Source organism: Saimiri boliviensis, chromosome 1 (genome assembly GCF_048565385.1).
Source record: "Saimiri boliviensis isolate mSaiBol1 chromosome 1, mSaiBol1.pri, whole genome shotgun sequence".
NCBI lineage: Eukaryota > Metazoa > Chordata > Mammalia > Primates > Cebidae > Saimiri > Saimiri boliviensis.
The window spans coordinates 63,020,742-63,037,192 of NC_133449.1; the positions used below are offsets into that span (position 1 = coordinate 63,020,742).

A 16,451-nucleotide genomic window follows, 5' to 3' on the forward strand; every position below is an offset into this window, starting at 1 on the left:
GTCACTTTGCGAGCTTTCAAGGATCTTAGAGACTGTCACAGTATAGCTAGCTGAGAACATAAGCCCTGGAATCACATTGGCTGGATTCAAATCCCACCTCTAACCCTAATTGCTATGCAACCTTAGGTCTAAGCCTCAGTTTTCTCATTTGTGAAATTGAGGTCATAATAGTACCTTCTGCACAGAGTTGTCAGGAAACTTAAATGAGATCTTGTACTTAAGTGCTTAACACAGGGCCCAAAACAATGAATGCCCCGAGCACACCCTCTATCATTATCATGTCTACTTCCTCATTTCAGAGAAACAGTGGCCCAAGAAGGCAGAATGTCCTGCCAGTGCTGAACAGCTAGGAAAGAGCAGAGGGAGAGTTAACTTGTGTTTGTTGATTCTGATTCCATGGCCTTTCTGCCTCAACATGCTGCCTTCTTCAGTATACCAGACGTGAGGCTAGGGGCTCAAAAAGGCAACTTTCCCTAACCTCTCTGGGCACAACACAGTCTATGTAGACAACCTAGAAGAGATTTGTGGCTGAATGCAGGTCATTCCTAGAGAGTGATGGGGATGGAATCACGGAATCACAATTTAGGCTAGGCTCTGCCACTTAATACTTGTAAGCATTCAAGTTCACTCTTTTAATATCTCTGAGCCTACTTCCTCTTCTGTGACGTGGGTATAATAATGCATCATGAGAATGCCTGGCATGTAGTAGCACTCTACAAGTGAGATCCTTGTTGCCTTTGGGGCTCTAACTCCTGTACTGGAACAGGGATTATTGTCCAAGGGAAGGTATCACCTCTCAGGTCCCAAAGAAAACATGAAAAAGGTATAATCTGGCTGCCAGAAAACTGGAAGATTTTATCACTCTTGGGAAACCAATAGACAACATTGAGACAAGCAATCTCATTGCCAACTCAGAGATTTACTGTTTAATCCCAACCCAGTATCACCAAGCTCTTCCAATCTCCTTCTAGTTCTTCTAGTCGCTCCTCACATCACAACAATGTGCATCATATACTAAGCAATGCAGAAAAAATATACAGATGAGGATTCTAAAAAAATATGCCACCTAGAAATAATGGTCATTAAGTAAAAATCACTTTACCCATGCTTCCGTGGGAGAAAGATGGGTTGAATGAACAGACAGGTAAACAGAAATACTTACATAAAATAATATGTAATTATTTTAATTACAAAATACTAAAGTTGCCTTAACAAAAATTTAACATAAGGAAAAAACTCCAAGTGAAAATGAACTTTATGCTGGACTTTGATTGTTTCTTTGGCATACGAAAAATGATTTCTGAACACACTCCTTGAAGGTTAAGAGACTATAAAATTTTAAGAAATTCAAGCTATTTTTTTAAATCATGTTTCCATTTTAGAGAGTATAAATTGACCTTGGCAATGAAAAGTGAGGTCTGCAACCTCCCCTTCATTTCTTTTTGTATTAGTTAGCTTTTGGGCTCATTTCATTGAGTTTATGATATTACTGTTCTGTAATTCAAACACTCAGGAGGAATTTTCTTCTGTTCCTTGGGCTACGCTTTCTTCTATACTGGGCTCCATGCCTTTTGGACACTTTTTGGTTTTTCTGTTGCTTATTATATAGTTGTGCTACTTCTTTTCACTCTGCTGTTTGGGCAGTCTTTCCATTTCGCTGTGATGCAATTAGAACAATATTACCTGACACAACTATATGGCACTTACTATGTGCCAGCTGCTCTTCTAAGAGCTTTCCATATATTAACTCATTTAATACAAGATTCCTGAGGTATTATCACTATTCCCATTTTACAGATGAGAAAGTTTCAGCACAATTAAGTAACTTGTTCAAGGAACTTAATCTCTCTCTCTCTTTTTTTTTTTTTTTTTTTTTTTAGACAGTCTCGCTATGTTGCCCAGGCTGGAGTGCAGTGGTGCCATCTCGGCTTACGGCAACCTCTTCCTCCTGGGTCCAAGTGATTCTCCTGACTCAGCCCCCCAAGTAGTTGGGAATGCAGGCACCCACCACCATGCCCTGCTAATTTATTTATTTATTTATTATTTATTTATTTATTTATTTTGTATTTTCAGTAGAGACAGGGTTTCAAGTAACTTAATCTATTAATCTCTTAGTGGTGAAGCAGATAGGTCTCACAGAGTCTCCTTTCTCTAATGCCTCATAAGTAGCAGAGGCAGATTAGAACTAGGGATTCTGGCTCCAACATCCATTTTCTTGACCACTTTACTTCCCACCGTGCCTAAGGTCAATCTGCGCTCTCAACTGAGCTACAGTTTGAGGGCGCTTCTACGTATTTCTACATACCTGGCCTGAAAGTATGGGAAGTGGAGAGGGAGAATTCAGCTTAGAAGGTGCGCCAACTTGGAGGATTTACTCCACCTATGTGGAGCTGCATTCCATCCCCTTAGCTCTGGATGCATCCTCTAGCTTAGCCTATAGCCCTCACATCCACTGAAGAGTTCATCTCCATCTGCTTCACCCATTTTTCCCCAGGAACCCTTTCCACTTATCCACAGTCAGAAAAGGGAAAAGCTACCAACCCTTTGGATTACTTTCCTCCTGACAGAGAGTATAAAAACTCGAAATTTGGGTGACACATAGTTATGACTTCTGCCAGATGGGGTGAGAAACCTTACTGTGTTATACACTTCCTCTCAATTCTAGAAGCTTCCATGCCTTTCCTTATTTACTGGTTGAAGTTTGTGGCACTGCATGTGCCACATTCCTTGTTTGATTGCTGAGGTAAAATATTTTACTAATTTGTATGAACTTGGTGGTGGGAGTGGGGATTGCTCATTTATTCAATTAGGCATTAGAGAGACTGTGAGACGTATCTACTTCGCCATCCTGATCCAGATATGCATACAGCGTACCATGCGTTGTTTCTTGAAGATTCCAAGTTAGCTAGATTTTGTAAATCTGAACAGGGAAACTAGATTCCTGCAGGAATGGAAGGAGAAAGAAAGACAAAACTTTGAAGAGTATTTTTAAAATGCACAATGATACAGAGGACATTCTGATCTAAGCAGGGGGGAAAAAAAGAAAAATGCTTTAAGTGTTAAGATGTGCCAGAGATATGAAGCCTTGAATGAAAAATGTCAGACTCCCTGGTTCAGACACAAGGAAGAAATCAGGAACACACTTCAAAGTTTTCTAGGCTGAGCACAGTGGTTCATGCCTATAATCCCAACACTTTAGGAGGCCAAGGGAGATGGATTACTTGAGATCAGGAGTTTGAGACCAGCCTGGCCGACATGATAAAACCCTGAATCTACCAAAATTATAAAAAATTAGCTGGGTGTGGTGGTATGCACCTGTAATCCCAGGTACTCAGGAGGCTGAGGCAGGAGAATCGCTTGAACCCAGGAAGTGAAGGTTGCAGTCAGCAGAGATCATGCCACTGCACTCCAGCCTAGGTGACAGAGCAAGACTCCATCTCTAAATAAATAAATAAGTTTTCTACTTTTTAGCATCATTTTCTCTGATTCTTTTTGAATATTAGGCCTTCATACTGTTAACATAAGATTTCAATAGCTTGCTTTTCCCCATCCCCAAGCATGATCTACACTACCAGGAAATTCCGCTGTAGTGCTCTCAGCCAGATACACTGGGAATGCCTGGTCTCTTTCTGATCCATTAGCCCATGACTGATAGACACTGAGGCAGGCAGAGGACGCAGGAATTGCTGACCACAAAGGAAGCCCTGCCCCTCCACAGGGCTTATACCAAAAGGTGGAAAACTGAGGAGTCCCCTGGAAGGTACAGGTGCCTCATTTGAGTCATCTCACCAACAGAGCTGAGTGCAGCTAGAAGGATTTATAGGAATTTTTCAAAATATAACTTCTTGTGGAACTGGGAGAAAATATTTACGTTAACACATGTCTGATAAATGCAAATTTAAACCACAATGAGATACCATCACACACCTATTATAATGGCTAAAATTTTTAAGTTAATACCAACTGCTGACATGGATGCAAAACAACTGAAATTCTTTAACACTGCTGGTATAATTGCAAAACAGTACATCCACCTTGGAAAATAGTTGGCATTTTCTTTAAAAATTAAACATACGGCCGGGCGTGGTGGCTCACGCCTGTAATCTCAGCACTTTGGGAGGCTGAGGCGGGTGGATTACTAGGTCCAGAGATCGAGACCATCCTGGCCAACATGGTGGAACCCCGTCTCTACTAAAAATACAAAAAAATTAGCTGGGCGTGGTGGTGCACACCTGTAGTCCCAGCTACTCGGGAGGCTGAGGCAGGAGAATTGCTTGAACCTGGGAGGCAGAGGTTGCAGTGAGCCAAGGTCGCAACACTGCACTCCAGCCTGGTGCCTGGTGACTGAGTGAAACTCGATCTCAAAAAAAAAAAAAAAAAATTAAACATACACTTACAATAAGATCCTACAATCCCACTCCTTATACCCAAGAGAAAAAAAAAAAGTGATGTTCACACAAAAACCTATAAGCAAATGTTGCAGTAGCATTATTCATAATCACCAAAAACTGGAAGTAACTCAAATGCCCTTCAATTGGCAGATAAACAGACTATGGTACTTAAATCCCATACAACGAAACACTATTCAACACTAAGTAACACACTACTGATAACACACAACATGGATGAACATTAAATGCCTTGTGCTAAATTGAAGCCAGACTCAAAAAGCTACAGACTGTGTGATTTGATTTATATGATATTGTGGAAGTGGCAAAAACACAACGACAATAGATTACTGGTTGGCAGGGAGAATGTTGGTGGGAGGGGTTGACTACAAAGGCATGGCATGAGGGAATTTTGTGGTGATATAACTGTTCTATATCTTGTGATGGTGACTTTAGGTATTTATTAAAGTTCAGAGCTGTACACTGGAAGACATAAATTTTGCTGGAAAAAAATGAAGTTCACAAAAGAAAAATATGTCATGTGGAAGAAACTTTAAAATAACCCACTTGATTGGTAAGAGAAAGCTCAGGAAGGGTAAGTAATTACCACATCACGAGAGGTAATGAGTAGCAGGATGGGAACCAGTGTCTCTCTACCCGTCCAGGATCCTTTCCACTGCAGCAGTATTTCTGATTTTTTTTTTTTACCGTGACTTTCAGTAAGAAATATATTAGTTTTCTATTGCTGCCATAACAACATAACACAAATTCAGTAGCTTAAACAACACTTATTTACCTGAGGTCTATAGGCCAGAAGTCCAGTATGGCGTAACTATCTCTCTTGCTTGGGGTTACACAAGGCCAAAGCAAATGTCTCAGAACGTGTCAGCTGGCCTGGTTCTTAGGAAGAGGCTTGAGGGGAAAATCCACATCCAACTGGACAGACTACAGGCAGAATTCTGTTCCATGTAGTTGGGGGGCTGAGGTTATTTCCTCGCTGGTGATCATCACTCCCAGCGTCTAAAGCCGCCCACATTTCCTGCCTTATGACTTGTCCATCTTCAAAGCCGGCAGCAGGCCTTGTCCTTTTCATGCCTTCAATCTTTCTGACAGTCTCTTCTGCCCTCAACTGGGGGAAAGCTGTTTTGAAGGGCTAATGTGATTACTCTGGGCCTGCACAAACAATCCAGCATAATCTACTTGAAGGTCAACTGATTCGTAATGAAAATTATACCTGTAAAATCTCTTCTGCCATGTAATGTAACATGTTCATGGGCATAACACCAGCAGGTGAAGGTGATGGGGGCCTCCCTTCTGCCTACCACATACATTTTACACAAAGACCAAATACACACACGTAAATGATACTTAATTTTACTAAATTCAAGTTATTTCAAAATGCTAGTGGCAACACATATTGATTCCACATCCCACTAATGAGCTACAAATTGTAATCTGAGTTTATCTTGAAAATCGAGCAGTATTTAGAAAATAAAATTTTCCTTAGATACCATTAACAATAACATCAAAATTATTAAGTACTTAGAGAATAACATTTAACAAAATATGTCAATTTGAAAGGATGTCCTTTCAAATTCCCATTTGCAATGATAATAGGAGGCCTAGAGAAGGGCCTCTGGGTTCTGTAATGCTCAAAATCACATGCAATGTTACAGAACTAATCACAAGCAAAACAAGACAATCCCTGGTTAGGGACATCCTACAGAATACCCAGCCAGCACTACTCAGGCTGTCAAGGTCATGAAAAATGAGGAAAGACTAAGAAACTGCCATAGACCAGTGAAGACTGGGACAACTTTATGTACAATTTATCACAATTTTTAAAAGTGAGGTACTGGTACATGCTATAACATGGATAAGACTTAAAAACATTATCAAAGTGAAAAAAGCCAAACACAATAGACCATATTATTACATGATTCCATTCATATGAAAATGTTCTAAAATTGACTGTGGTGATTGGTGTACACATTTGTGAATACACTAAATACCACTAAACTGTACACTTTAAAATGGTGAAATACAGGGTATGTGGATTATATGTCAATAAAACTTAACAAAAAAATTAACTGGCTCAAACTAGGACCATATTTATTTGAACTCCTGAGGGCAAGTGGTGTTCCATGAATTCTGGAACCACTTTCTGGTGATGTGCTGGAAAAATAAGAGAACAAAATTAATGAAAGGACTGCAGGTTAGAATGGCCAGCAGGAAAGATCTGGAAGGTCTGTGACCAGGTATGGTGGCTCTCCAGTCACAGGGCAAGAACAAAGGCGAGATTATAAAGCACACTAGACTAAAGCTGATCAAAAACCTTTATTCTGGTCCTCATCATTCAGTAAGCCACTTATGCGGAACATTTCTTCATCTCTGCTCCAGGCAGCAGCAGCTGCATCCAAGCTTGACATGGAAGACAGAATTAGTGGAAGACCTTGCAGAGAAAAGCTAATTGATGAGATATCTGCTTATCCCAGCATAGGTGACGGCAGAACAGGAAGAGTGTGTTTAAGTGCAAAGACTCCGTTCTTCAAAGCTGAGGCCTGTAGAGAGGGGTGAACTGAAGGCTGCAGATGAAGGCTCACAAAACCGTCCCACTCAGCAATCAATCCAAAGTACCTAAACATACAAAGAGCAATGAGTACAGCACAAGACCTCAGGAGCTGGGTTAGTGTAATAAACTGGGCAAAGTTAATGTCCAGTCTTTTGACAAAGACAAACCAAAAATACATGACAATAACAGTATATAAATTTGGGGACAAGGAATTTGAAAATTGAGTTAATGGATTCTGAGATCTCAATTTGTTGAGAATGAGAGGAAAGGTACTGACTAGGCTTTGATAAATTAAGGACTTACATAGTAACTGATAAAGTAATCACTTAAAGAATAGAAATATTTAACTTCCAAGCTGATAAAAAATCAAATAATAATCTAAAAGGCGGCCAAAATTGAAAGGAAATAATATATTATATAAAACAAGAATGTAGAAAGAGGACAAAATAAGACAATAGATTCAAACTCATAGATACGACCAATTACATTAAACATAAATGAACTACGTGCTCCAGTTAAAGACTGTCTGATTTTGGAAAATAATCCAGTTAAATCCTGTTCACAAATACATGGAAAGATAAAAATTAAAAACTTACAAAAACACATACCATGCAAATACTAACTAAAGAAAGCTGATAAGCTTTAATATCATTAAACAAAATAGACTTTAGGCCACAAAGCACAATTAGAAATAAAAATAGCCAATTTACAAATATAAAAGGCTCAATCACCAATAATATGTAACAATATTAAATTTGTATATATCACATGGTTTAATAACATATGATGATAGACTCAGAAATGTAAGAAGATATAGTCTATAATCATAGCAGATTTTTAACACACAACTCTTTGAAATTGGTAAAATATGCAGACAGAAGAAATTCAGTAAGAACACAGAAAATCTAAACTATACAATAATCAAATTTGGCATTGCAACTCCTCTAACAGCATCATTGAATTCCACCAAATAGTCCAAAACAAAATAATTCCAATCTTACAAAAAGTTTTCCAGATAATAGATAAGATAAAAAGTGGGCAAGGTGCAGTAGCTCACTCCTGTAATCTCAACACTTTGGAGGCCGAGGCAGATGGATCACCAGAGGTCATGAGTTTAAGACCAGTGTGGCCAACATGGCAAAACCACATCTCTACTAAAAATACAAAAATTAGCTGGGTATGGTGGTGTGAGCCTGTAACTGTAGCTACTCAGGAGGCTGAGGCAGGAGAATCACTTGAACCCAAGAGACAGAGGTTGCAATGAGCTGAAATTGTGCCACTGCACTCCAGCCTAGGGAACAGAGTGAGACTCAGTCTCAAAAAAAAAAGAAGATAAAAAGCATGTAATTGTCAATGAATTGTATGAAGCTTACGGTATGAAAAAAATACTAATCACTCTTATAAACAGGAATGCAACATGCATAATCTGTTTTAAAAATCTACATAAAATCTACAGTGAGCATAATTACTAAGGAAATACTGAAAGCTTTTCCTTGGAAGTCAAAAATGCCTGTTCTTACCATTTCCATGCAACACTGTACTAGAGATTCTAGCCAGTTCAGTAGGGCCAGAAAAAAACAAATATAAGGATTGGAAAGAATTTCACAAAATTATTATTATTGGCAGATGATATACTATTATGTAATTAATGAAACTCAAAAATGAACAAATATGTCATTAAAATTAGTAAGAACTGAATCAAAACAAAATTTTTAAGTAAAAAAACTACAAATAGGAGCTAAGCAAGATGCTAAGTACAAAATTAACATAAAAAATGTATTATATTTATAAATACAGCAATATTTAGAAAATAAAATTTTCCCTTGAAAGATACCATTAACAATAGCATCAAAAATAGTAGTTAGAGAACAACATTTAACAAAATATGTCAAGATTTCTTCAGGTAAAATATTTTATTAAAAACTAAATATTAATAAATGGAAAAGCAGACTATATGAACTGAAAGCTTCACTATTTTAAAGATATCATTTCTCCCCCAAAGTAATTTATAAATTCAATACAATCTCAATTAATATCCCTTTTTGTGGAATTTGACAGATTCTAAAATGTACATGAAAACGCAAAGATTCAAAAATAGCAAAGATACTTAGAAAAAACCAGGTGGGAAGATTTCCTCTCAGATAAAGCTACCATAACTGAGACAGTATAAACTGATGTGAGAATACCCATCAATGCAAAAGAGATACAAATAGATCAATGGAATAGAACAAAAAGGCCAGAAACAGTCTTAACTGCTAAGAAAGACAGCACTGCAAAGCAGTGGGATGTTATGGACAAGTGGATATCTAATTATGAAGAAACAGATGAGACTGGACCCCCAACCCAATACACAGAAATTCAATGCCATTGTTATGAAAGACAAAATTACACAGATTTTAGCATATAAGAAAATGTCTTCATGACCACAGAGTGGGGAAAATTTTCTAAAATGAATACAAATAGCACTAGTTATAAAGAAAAAAATTGATACATTTGACTACCTTTATCTTTTAATGCTTATCAAAAGACAACCTTTTTAAGGTATAAAACAGCAGGAAAAGATACTTCTCATATACTAAAAAAGATTAATATCTAAAATATACCAAGCACGGCTAAGCACAGTGGCTCACGCCTGTAATCCCAGCACTTTGGGAGGTAAGAGGCAGATGGATCACTTGAGATCAGGAGTTCAAGACCAGCCTGGCCAACAACACAGTGAAACCCCATCTCTCCCAAAAATGCAAAAATTAGCCAGCCGTGGTGGTGCATGCCTGCAGTCCCAGCTATTTGAGAATCTTTTGAACCGGGGAAGAGGGAGCTACAGGGAGCAGAGATCAAGCCACTGCACTCCAGCCTGGGTGACAAAGCAAGACTCCATCTCAAAAAAAAAAAAAAAATTAAAAATTAAAATGAAATAAAACATAGCAAGCATTGTTATAAATCAGTAAGAAAAAAATGAAAATACCTAACAGAAAAATAGGAGACACCCCTCAAAAAAATTGGACATGATTATGAAAAGATGCTCAATGTCACCCATAATCAGGGCAATATGAATTAACACCACAATGCAACTATCACTTACATTCAATACCAGCTTGTCAACAATCAAACTCTGGCAATACCAAGTACAGGTAAGAATGAGGAGCAATGGGAATTATCATGCACTGCTGGTAGGAATGTGAACTGGAATACAGGAAGTTCAGCAGTACTTGCCAAAGATGGAGATTTGAACACCCTATATATCCTAGGTCCCAGCAGTATTATATATTTTATACATACATATACATTCACCCTAGGAAACATGTACAAGACTGTTCATGGCAAATTGTTTGTAATAGGGAAAAAAAAGGTTTCCCAAATATCCACATTAAAACAGTTCAACTGTGGTACTGTCATGCAGCAAGGAACATGAACAAATGAGTTATGTGCAATCGTACAGATGAATCTCATAAATGTGACAGATGCTGACCAGCGAATGCTTATGGTTTGGTTCCATTTTCAGAGAGCTCAAAAAAACAAAACTAAACCTTAGTGTTCAGGGATGCATGCTTATATAGTAAACTATAAAGAAAAGGAAGGAAGTAATTACCAAAAAAGGATACAGTAATGTCGGAAAGGGGAGAAGAGGTATGATGAAGAATGAATACATGTGGGACTTCTGGGGGCTGACAATAGCCTATCTCTTGGCCTACATGGTGGTTACAAGGGTGTTCATTTTATCATTTATTGATTTTACATTTACAGCATACACTTTACATGTGTTGTATTTCATAAGACTTAGAAAAAGAATATACACATAAACATATTTGTATAAAATATCCAGATTACACAAGAAAACTAGTAACCATTGTTTGCAGGGAAGGGACCTGAATGTGGAATTAAGGGACAGAGAGAGGGTAGAGAAAGACTGTTCGGTCTTCGTTTTCAACTTCTACAATCAACCAGAGATAAAGCATGGAAGATTTAATTGTGATAAGATATAAATGTTATTAGCTTTCACAACGTCAAAGTACCAGTATAGACAACACAAACTGAGAGCTACATGTGAGCTAAAAAGGGAAAAGGGATACGTTCACTAACAGTCATATTTTACAGACTGGGGAGTCAAGAAATACATTAAAAATCGGACACAATCACCACCAAAGACATTCTAGTATATTATACAAACTGCAAAGGTAAAGAAACTAAAACTATTGATACAATTACAAAAAATCAGAAGGTCAGGAGGGGATTTATGGGGTTCTACAGGTTAGCTAAATTTTCATTTATCACAGCAGGAAGTCAACACATACCATCCACCACAACTGACAAATCAATGGGTAAGCATATTAGTTAGAAATAAACGTAACCACCAGAAAAGCTCAAAACACGAACAGCAGGTGGACAAGCCATTAGGTAACTAATTGATTTTTAAACATGAATCTATATTGCTTATAAAAAAGAAAAAAGTTTTTACTTATACCATACACATCTAAGGACGTAAGAACATTTATTTTACCAAGTACAGCACAATATAACGCAGACTGAACCCACAGGTGCTATGATGGCTAACATTCACATCTACCAATGTAGGAGAGAGCAGAGGGATTCAATTGCAGAGATAAATGAGGATGAAAGCAGAGGATGAAAATGAACACAGCAACTATTCAATAAATGGCCATTTATTAAAAATGCAAGCCAAGCACTATGCTGTGACAGAGGCTAGAAAGGAAAACTACGTAAGACCTCCCCACTTCTATTCCTAGTCCCTCCAGTTTATTATCCCCTGAGCAGCAATGCTATGTACTTGAAATACAAATCTGATCATATCACTCATGTCTTTGAAAAGCCAGTCATTAAACATGAAGAGGTAAAGTAGGCCCCAAACATTTTTGACTGGAGAACTTCCAGAAAGTCTGTCACAAGGAGTGCCTGCCTTAGGTGAGCAACTAACAAAAGTTAATTTTAAGAAAAATGAGTAGGTGGAAAGAGAGGCTGAAGAAAAATCTACAAATTAAAAGAATGCTCAATAGTCTAGGCATGAAGCTGGCCATGGCAATGTATCTAATAAGGCGTTTAGAAAATATCTATTAAAAGGACCAGGGGCCTAAGTTGACATGGAGATGCAGAACAAAGGAGTAAAAAACAGTGGAAAAAATCAAGAGACGTATGAAAGTAATACGGCTTGGAGGAGGTAATGAGAACACCCTGGGAGAATGAATTGAGGGTACATGGCTTTTGCTAAGCTATTCCAAAATACAGTCACGTGTTGCTTAACAACAAGGATACATTCTGAGAAAGATGCATCACATCTTTAGGCAATTCCACCACTGTGTGAACACCATACACAAACCTAAACAGTATAGCCCACTACACACCTAGGCTACGGGGTATACTTACTGCTCTCAGGCTACAAACCTGAACAGCATGTCACTGTACTGAATACTGTAGGCAACTGTAACACGATGGTAAGTGTATTTAAACGTATCTAAACATAGAAAAGGTAATGTATTTAATTAGGATGTTATGACTCACTGGGAAACAGGAATTTTTCAGCTGCATTATAACCTGATGGGATCACCCTCGTGTGCAGTCCACAGCTGATCAAAAAGTTACAGGCAGCACTTGACTATATATGTGTAGTGAAGAGTAAGCTGATCTAAGAATTAAGCAGCAGAAATAGCTCTAAGGCAAGGTAGCTAAAATGAGATATTTCAAACATTTGCTATTTTAATGACAAAACTGGCCAGGCATGGTAGCTCACGCCTGTAATCCTAGCACTTTGGGAGGCTGGGGAGGTGGGGGGGATCACAAGGTCAGGAGTTCAAGACCAGCCTGGCCAAGATGGTGAAACCCCATCTCTACTAAAAATACAAAAATTAGCAGGGCGTGGTGGCAGGTGCCTGTAATCCCAGCTACTCAGGAGGCTAAGGCAGGGAATTGCTTGAACCTGGAAGACGGAGGTTGTAGTGAGCTGAGATTGTGCCACTGCATTCCAGACTGACTGACAGAGCAAGACTCTGTCTCAAAAAAAAAAAAAAAGATGAAATTTAGTTAGTACACAAGTTAACCCATGACTCCTAATAACAAATAAATACAGACAAGTACAAGTCTTACTGCAGCAAAATAATCACTTCACACAGATTGTTGAAGAAAAAGGAACAGGCAGTGACCCTTTAAATCATGACATTTGTTTCTGATCTCTAACATGATAAGGGGGGCAAGCTTGATAGCTAGGGATGGCGACTAAAGTAGGAATCAAATTTTTGAATTCATCTAACTCCACTGGGATCTTTATATTCCCTCCTGTTTCTTTATGGTTAGCAATTTTCAGGTAGAAGTTTTAATTCCCCAAGGGAGAAAACTCAACCTCATTAAGTTTAGCAAGTTACTTTTTTCTATCCTAATAGCAAGTATGGAGAAAGAATTATCCCTACAAAAACAAGAACCAGGCATCCGTTTTGTGAGGTTTTCAATTTCACATCAACATGCAAAAGACAGGTAGAAATGACTGCCCACTGAGAGAGAACTCACCTTCCAAAAAAGCAAATTCATCCACAGCTTCTATTGCATTATCTGAAACATAAGGTAAAGGAATACCTGACTAATTGCAGCCATGCTGACGTCAGTCCCAAAACAGCACAATCTGCAGTGAAACGCATAAGGCTTTGGGCAAACGAGCACATTTATAAGATGCGTCCCTTGTTGCCTTGATATCTATATCTACGCTACCAGCAACTTATATATATTAGCTGTCTCTCTAGAAGATTAAGAAAAGCATAGGCAAATCCATTCAATGCAGGGGGCTGGGAGGTTCCTAAATTAAACCTATATTGTTTATTCACTTTGCTCTGAAAGTCATCAGAGAAGAATGTGGCAATACATGCAGGGAGCCTGAGAATACGGTCTACAAAAGCTTACACAAGTGAGAGTTACCAGCCAGACGAGAGTCAGAAATCGAATCTCCAGTTGCAAGTGAAAAAGAAATCTCTTTTTCAGGTGCAATTTGGCAGAAAGTATGAAGGGATCCAGTCAGCTTTGGCAACCCCAGACGCCTTCACACTCTGGCCCCACCACCCCAAGCAGACAGACTCTACAAGCAGGGTTTCCTGGCATTGTAGCCAACAGAAACCATCACGGGGAGAGACGCTGTGGCACCTCTCAGATCAGAGTGATGTCTTCTCAATCTGCGCCAAGGGGAAACCAGCCCCGCTCTCCCTTGTCTGTCCCCAGACACGCAGTGTCACTCTACCCAAGTCTCTCCTCTGAAGGGTTTTCCTTTTTCCCTGCTGAGCGCAGCAGTAGGCATCTTTTGCAATGGTCTCCACAAATAGCTCCTGTATAGTAAAAAAGCAGAGTTTTAATAAAGGGTTCTAGCACACTGAGGAGGTGAGAGCTCCAGTTTGTGAGTTGGGGCAGAAAGGAAGAAGAATGGCTCTGGGACAAGAAAATGTTCTGGAAGTTAAGATTGTCCTGGACTTCATGAAGGTGGATTCCACTACCCTCTTCCCAGTATTCTCCCTCATTCACTGGAGACTCCCACAAGTTCTGTATGAGGCCCTGAAGATACAAATTAAAGTCACTCAATATCTGGGTCCTCAACATGAGGGAGGAAGGTTAACAAAACATACAACTCGCAGAGGCTCCCGACTTCTTCCCTCCGCCTTCCGGGTCCACGCCCACATCTCAAAACGTTGCCCACGCCGCCCTAAGCCCCGCCCCCGGAAAAAACCCTAAGGCCCCGCCCGCGCTCCCCTCCCCCGCCCCAGCCCCCCAACCCCCGGGTGCCCTCCCGCTGCAGCCGCACCGCTGCTCGCGCCAGAATGAAGATGGCTTCCTGTCCCGCTAGCGTCACGTCGGGGTCCGCCTTCACCAAGGCCTTTACTCGCGCCAGAGGCAGCCTCGAGAGACGTGCCCCAGGCGCACTCGTTGGGGCTGGGGGCTGCGAGGCCGCTGTCTCCCCAGCGGGTCCGTCCTCCTCTCGGGAAGTCCCGCTTCCTGAAGCCGCCGCCGCCGCCGCCATCCCGGCCCTGAGCGTGCTGCGCGCGGCCGCCGACTGTGCGCGCGCATGCGGCGCAGGCCCTTTCCCGCGCCAGCTGGAGGCCACACCCTGTGTGGCGCGCGGCTCCGCCCCTATGCGCAGGGCCCTCCCGGGAATCCCGGTGGGCGGGGACCGGGCTCTAGCTCTTCCCGCGCCTGGTCACCCCTGGCCTGTTGTGGACTTGGCTGACGCTACCGGCCACCCTCTGGTCCCAATAGGCCTGTGGAGCCCAGCCACCGGGGGAGAAGTCTGGACCGGGCTCTCAAGAGAGCCTCGGTCAACACAAGAGTGTTCATCCTCGTGGGCACGTGTCCGAGGGAGGCAGGGACATTCCCGGGAGGGCCCAGCACTGGGGAAGAGGGTGCCAAGAAGGCAGCAAAATCTTTTTATGAAGTCCCATATTTCTTGGAGGCTTTGTTCATTCTTTTTTATCTATTCTTGTCTGCATGCCTTATTTCTGCAAAGTGGTCTTCAAACTCTGATATTCTTTCTTCTGCTTGCTCAATTCAGCTGTTGCTATACTTGTGTATGCTTTATGAAGTTCTTGTGCTATGTTTTTCAGCTCCATCAGATTGTCTATGTTCCTCTCTAAACTGGTTATTCTAGTTAGCAATTCTCTAACCTTTTATCAAGTTTCTTAGTTTCTTTGCACATGCTCCTTTATCTCAGCATAGTTTTTTATTACCAATCTTCTGAAGCCGACTTCTGTCAATTCATCTAGCTGATCCTCTGTCCAGTTCTGTGAAGGGAAGGGTCTGAGGAGGAAATCCCCAGACAGATACAATGGTTCCAGTCCACTAGACCTTCCTCCCACAGCCCTGGGGACTCCCTCCTCAGACCCCTCCCTTCATCTCTGTGCCCCACCACCTGCCCAGGTCAACCAAAATGAGGACACTACAGGAAGTACTGATGGTTCAGATAGCTCCTTGGTAGATGTAGACATTATTTTTCTATGTTTGAGGAGCTACTGAATAACGAAGTCAAGGGTTTTTGTGAAAGAAAATTCAACTTTGAGAAAAATGGATGAAGTAGTTGGTGGCTGAAAAGGCCACTTCAGGGAAAAGATTTCCTCTTTACTTGGCCATGGGATCTCTACACAGTCTTCTCATTGTGGCTTCACTTTGCTGTCCCCTTACATGGTCATGGTCAAAGCCATATAAAACCTTATGTGGAAATAAATGAAGTTGTTATTAAAAGTGGCTTAATGAAAATAAAATTGTACCATTATCATGACAATAAGATAAAACAGGAGAAAAGAGATTAAGAAGCATGAACACCAAAAACAAATAATATAAAATATGAAAGATTAAAAACCAGAAGTTTAAAAGACAAAATAGGCAAAGAATAATACTAAATAAATTTACTAGAAAGACAATAAAAGAATCATGCACTAAACAGAAGGCAAAATTAAGTGTCAAAAATAGTGTGCAAAGGTTAACATCCTCCAGTAGGGCAAACTGGTGAGTCCTTT

The 16,451-nt window shown here is 40.2% G+C and overlaps 1 protein-coding gene across 2 annotated transcripts; it reads right to left on the reverse strand.

The window, feature by feature from the left end:
* Positions 1-6,706: 6,706 nt before the first annotated feature.
* POLE4 (DNA polymerase epsilon 4, accessory subunit) lies at positions 6,707-15,033 on the reverse strand. 2 transcript variants are annotated; one of them, XR_744137.3, is made up of 4 exons: positions 14,747-15,033; positions 14,098-14,276; positions 13,474-13,515; positions 6,707-7,025 (listed from the first exon to the last, which is right to left on the reverse strand). XR_744137.3 is itself a non-coding variant. In XM_003922566.4 (4 exons), exons 1-4 carry the CDS (start codon positions 14,960-14,962, stop codon positions 7,012-7,014), a joined length of 357 nt encoding a protein of 118 aa, XP_003922615.3. In that variant the 5' UTR covers positions 14,963-15,028; the 3' UTR covers positions 6,707-7,011. The 2 variants fall into 2 exon arrangements, 1 of the variants encoding a protein (XP_003922615.3); XM_003922566.4 differs by having other exon boundaries at positions 14,192-14,276; positions 14,747-15,028.
* Between the last annotated feature and the right edge of the window lie 1,418 nt (positions 15,034-16,451).

Excerpts from the sequence above, each read along its gene's own strand:
- POLE4 (XM_003922566.4), bottom strand. The coding sequence starts at position 14,962 with ATGGCGGCGGCGGCGGCGGCTTCAGGAAGCGGGACTTCCCGAGAGGAG. Across the intron at positions 14,277-14,746 it reads TCATTCTGGCGCGAGCAGCG|GAGCTATTTGTGGAGACCAT; the intron begins GTGCGGCTGCAG and ends TTTACTATACAG. Across the intron at positions 13,516-14,191 it reads CCTTCAGAGGAGAGACTTGG|ATAATGCAATAGAAGCTGTG; the intron begins GTAGAGTGACAC and ends CTTATGTTTCAG.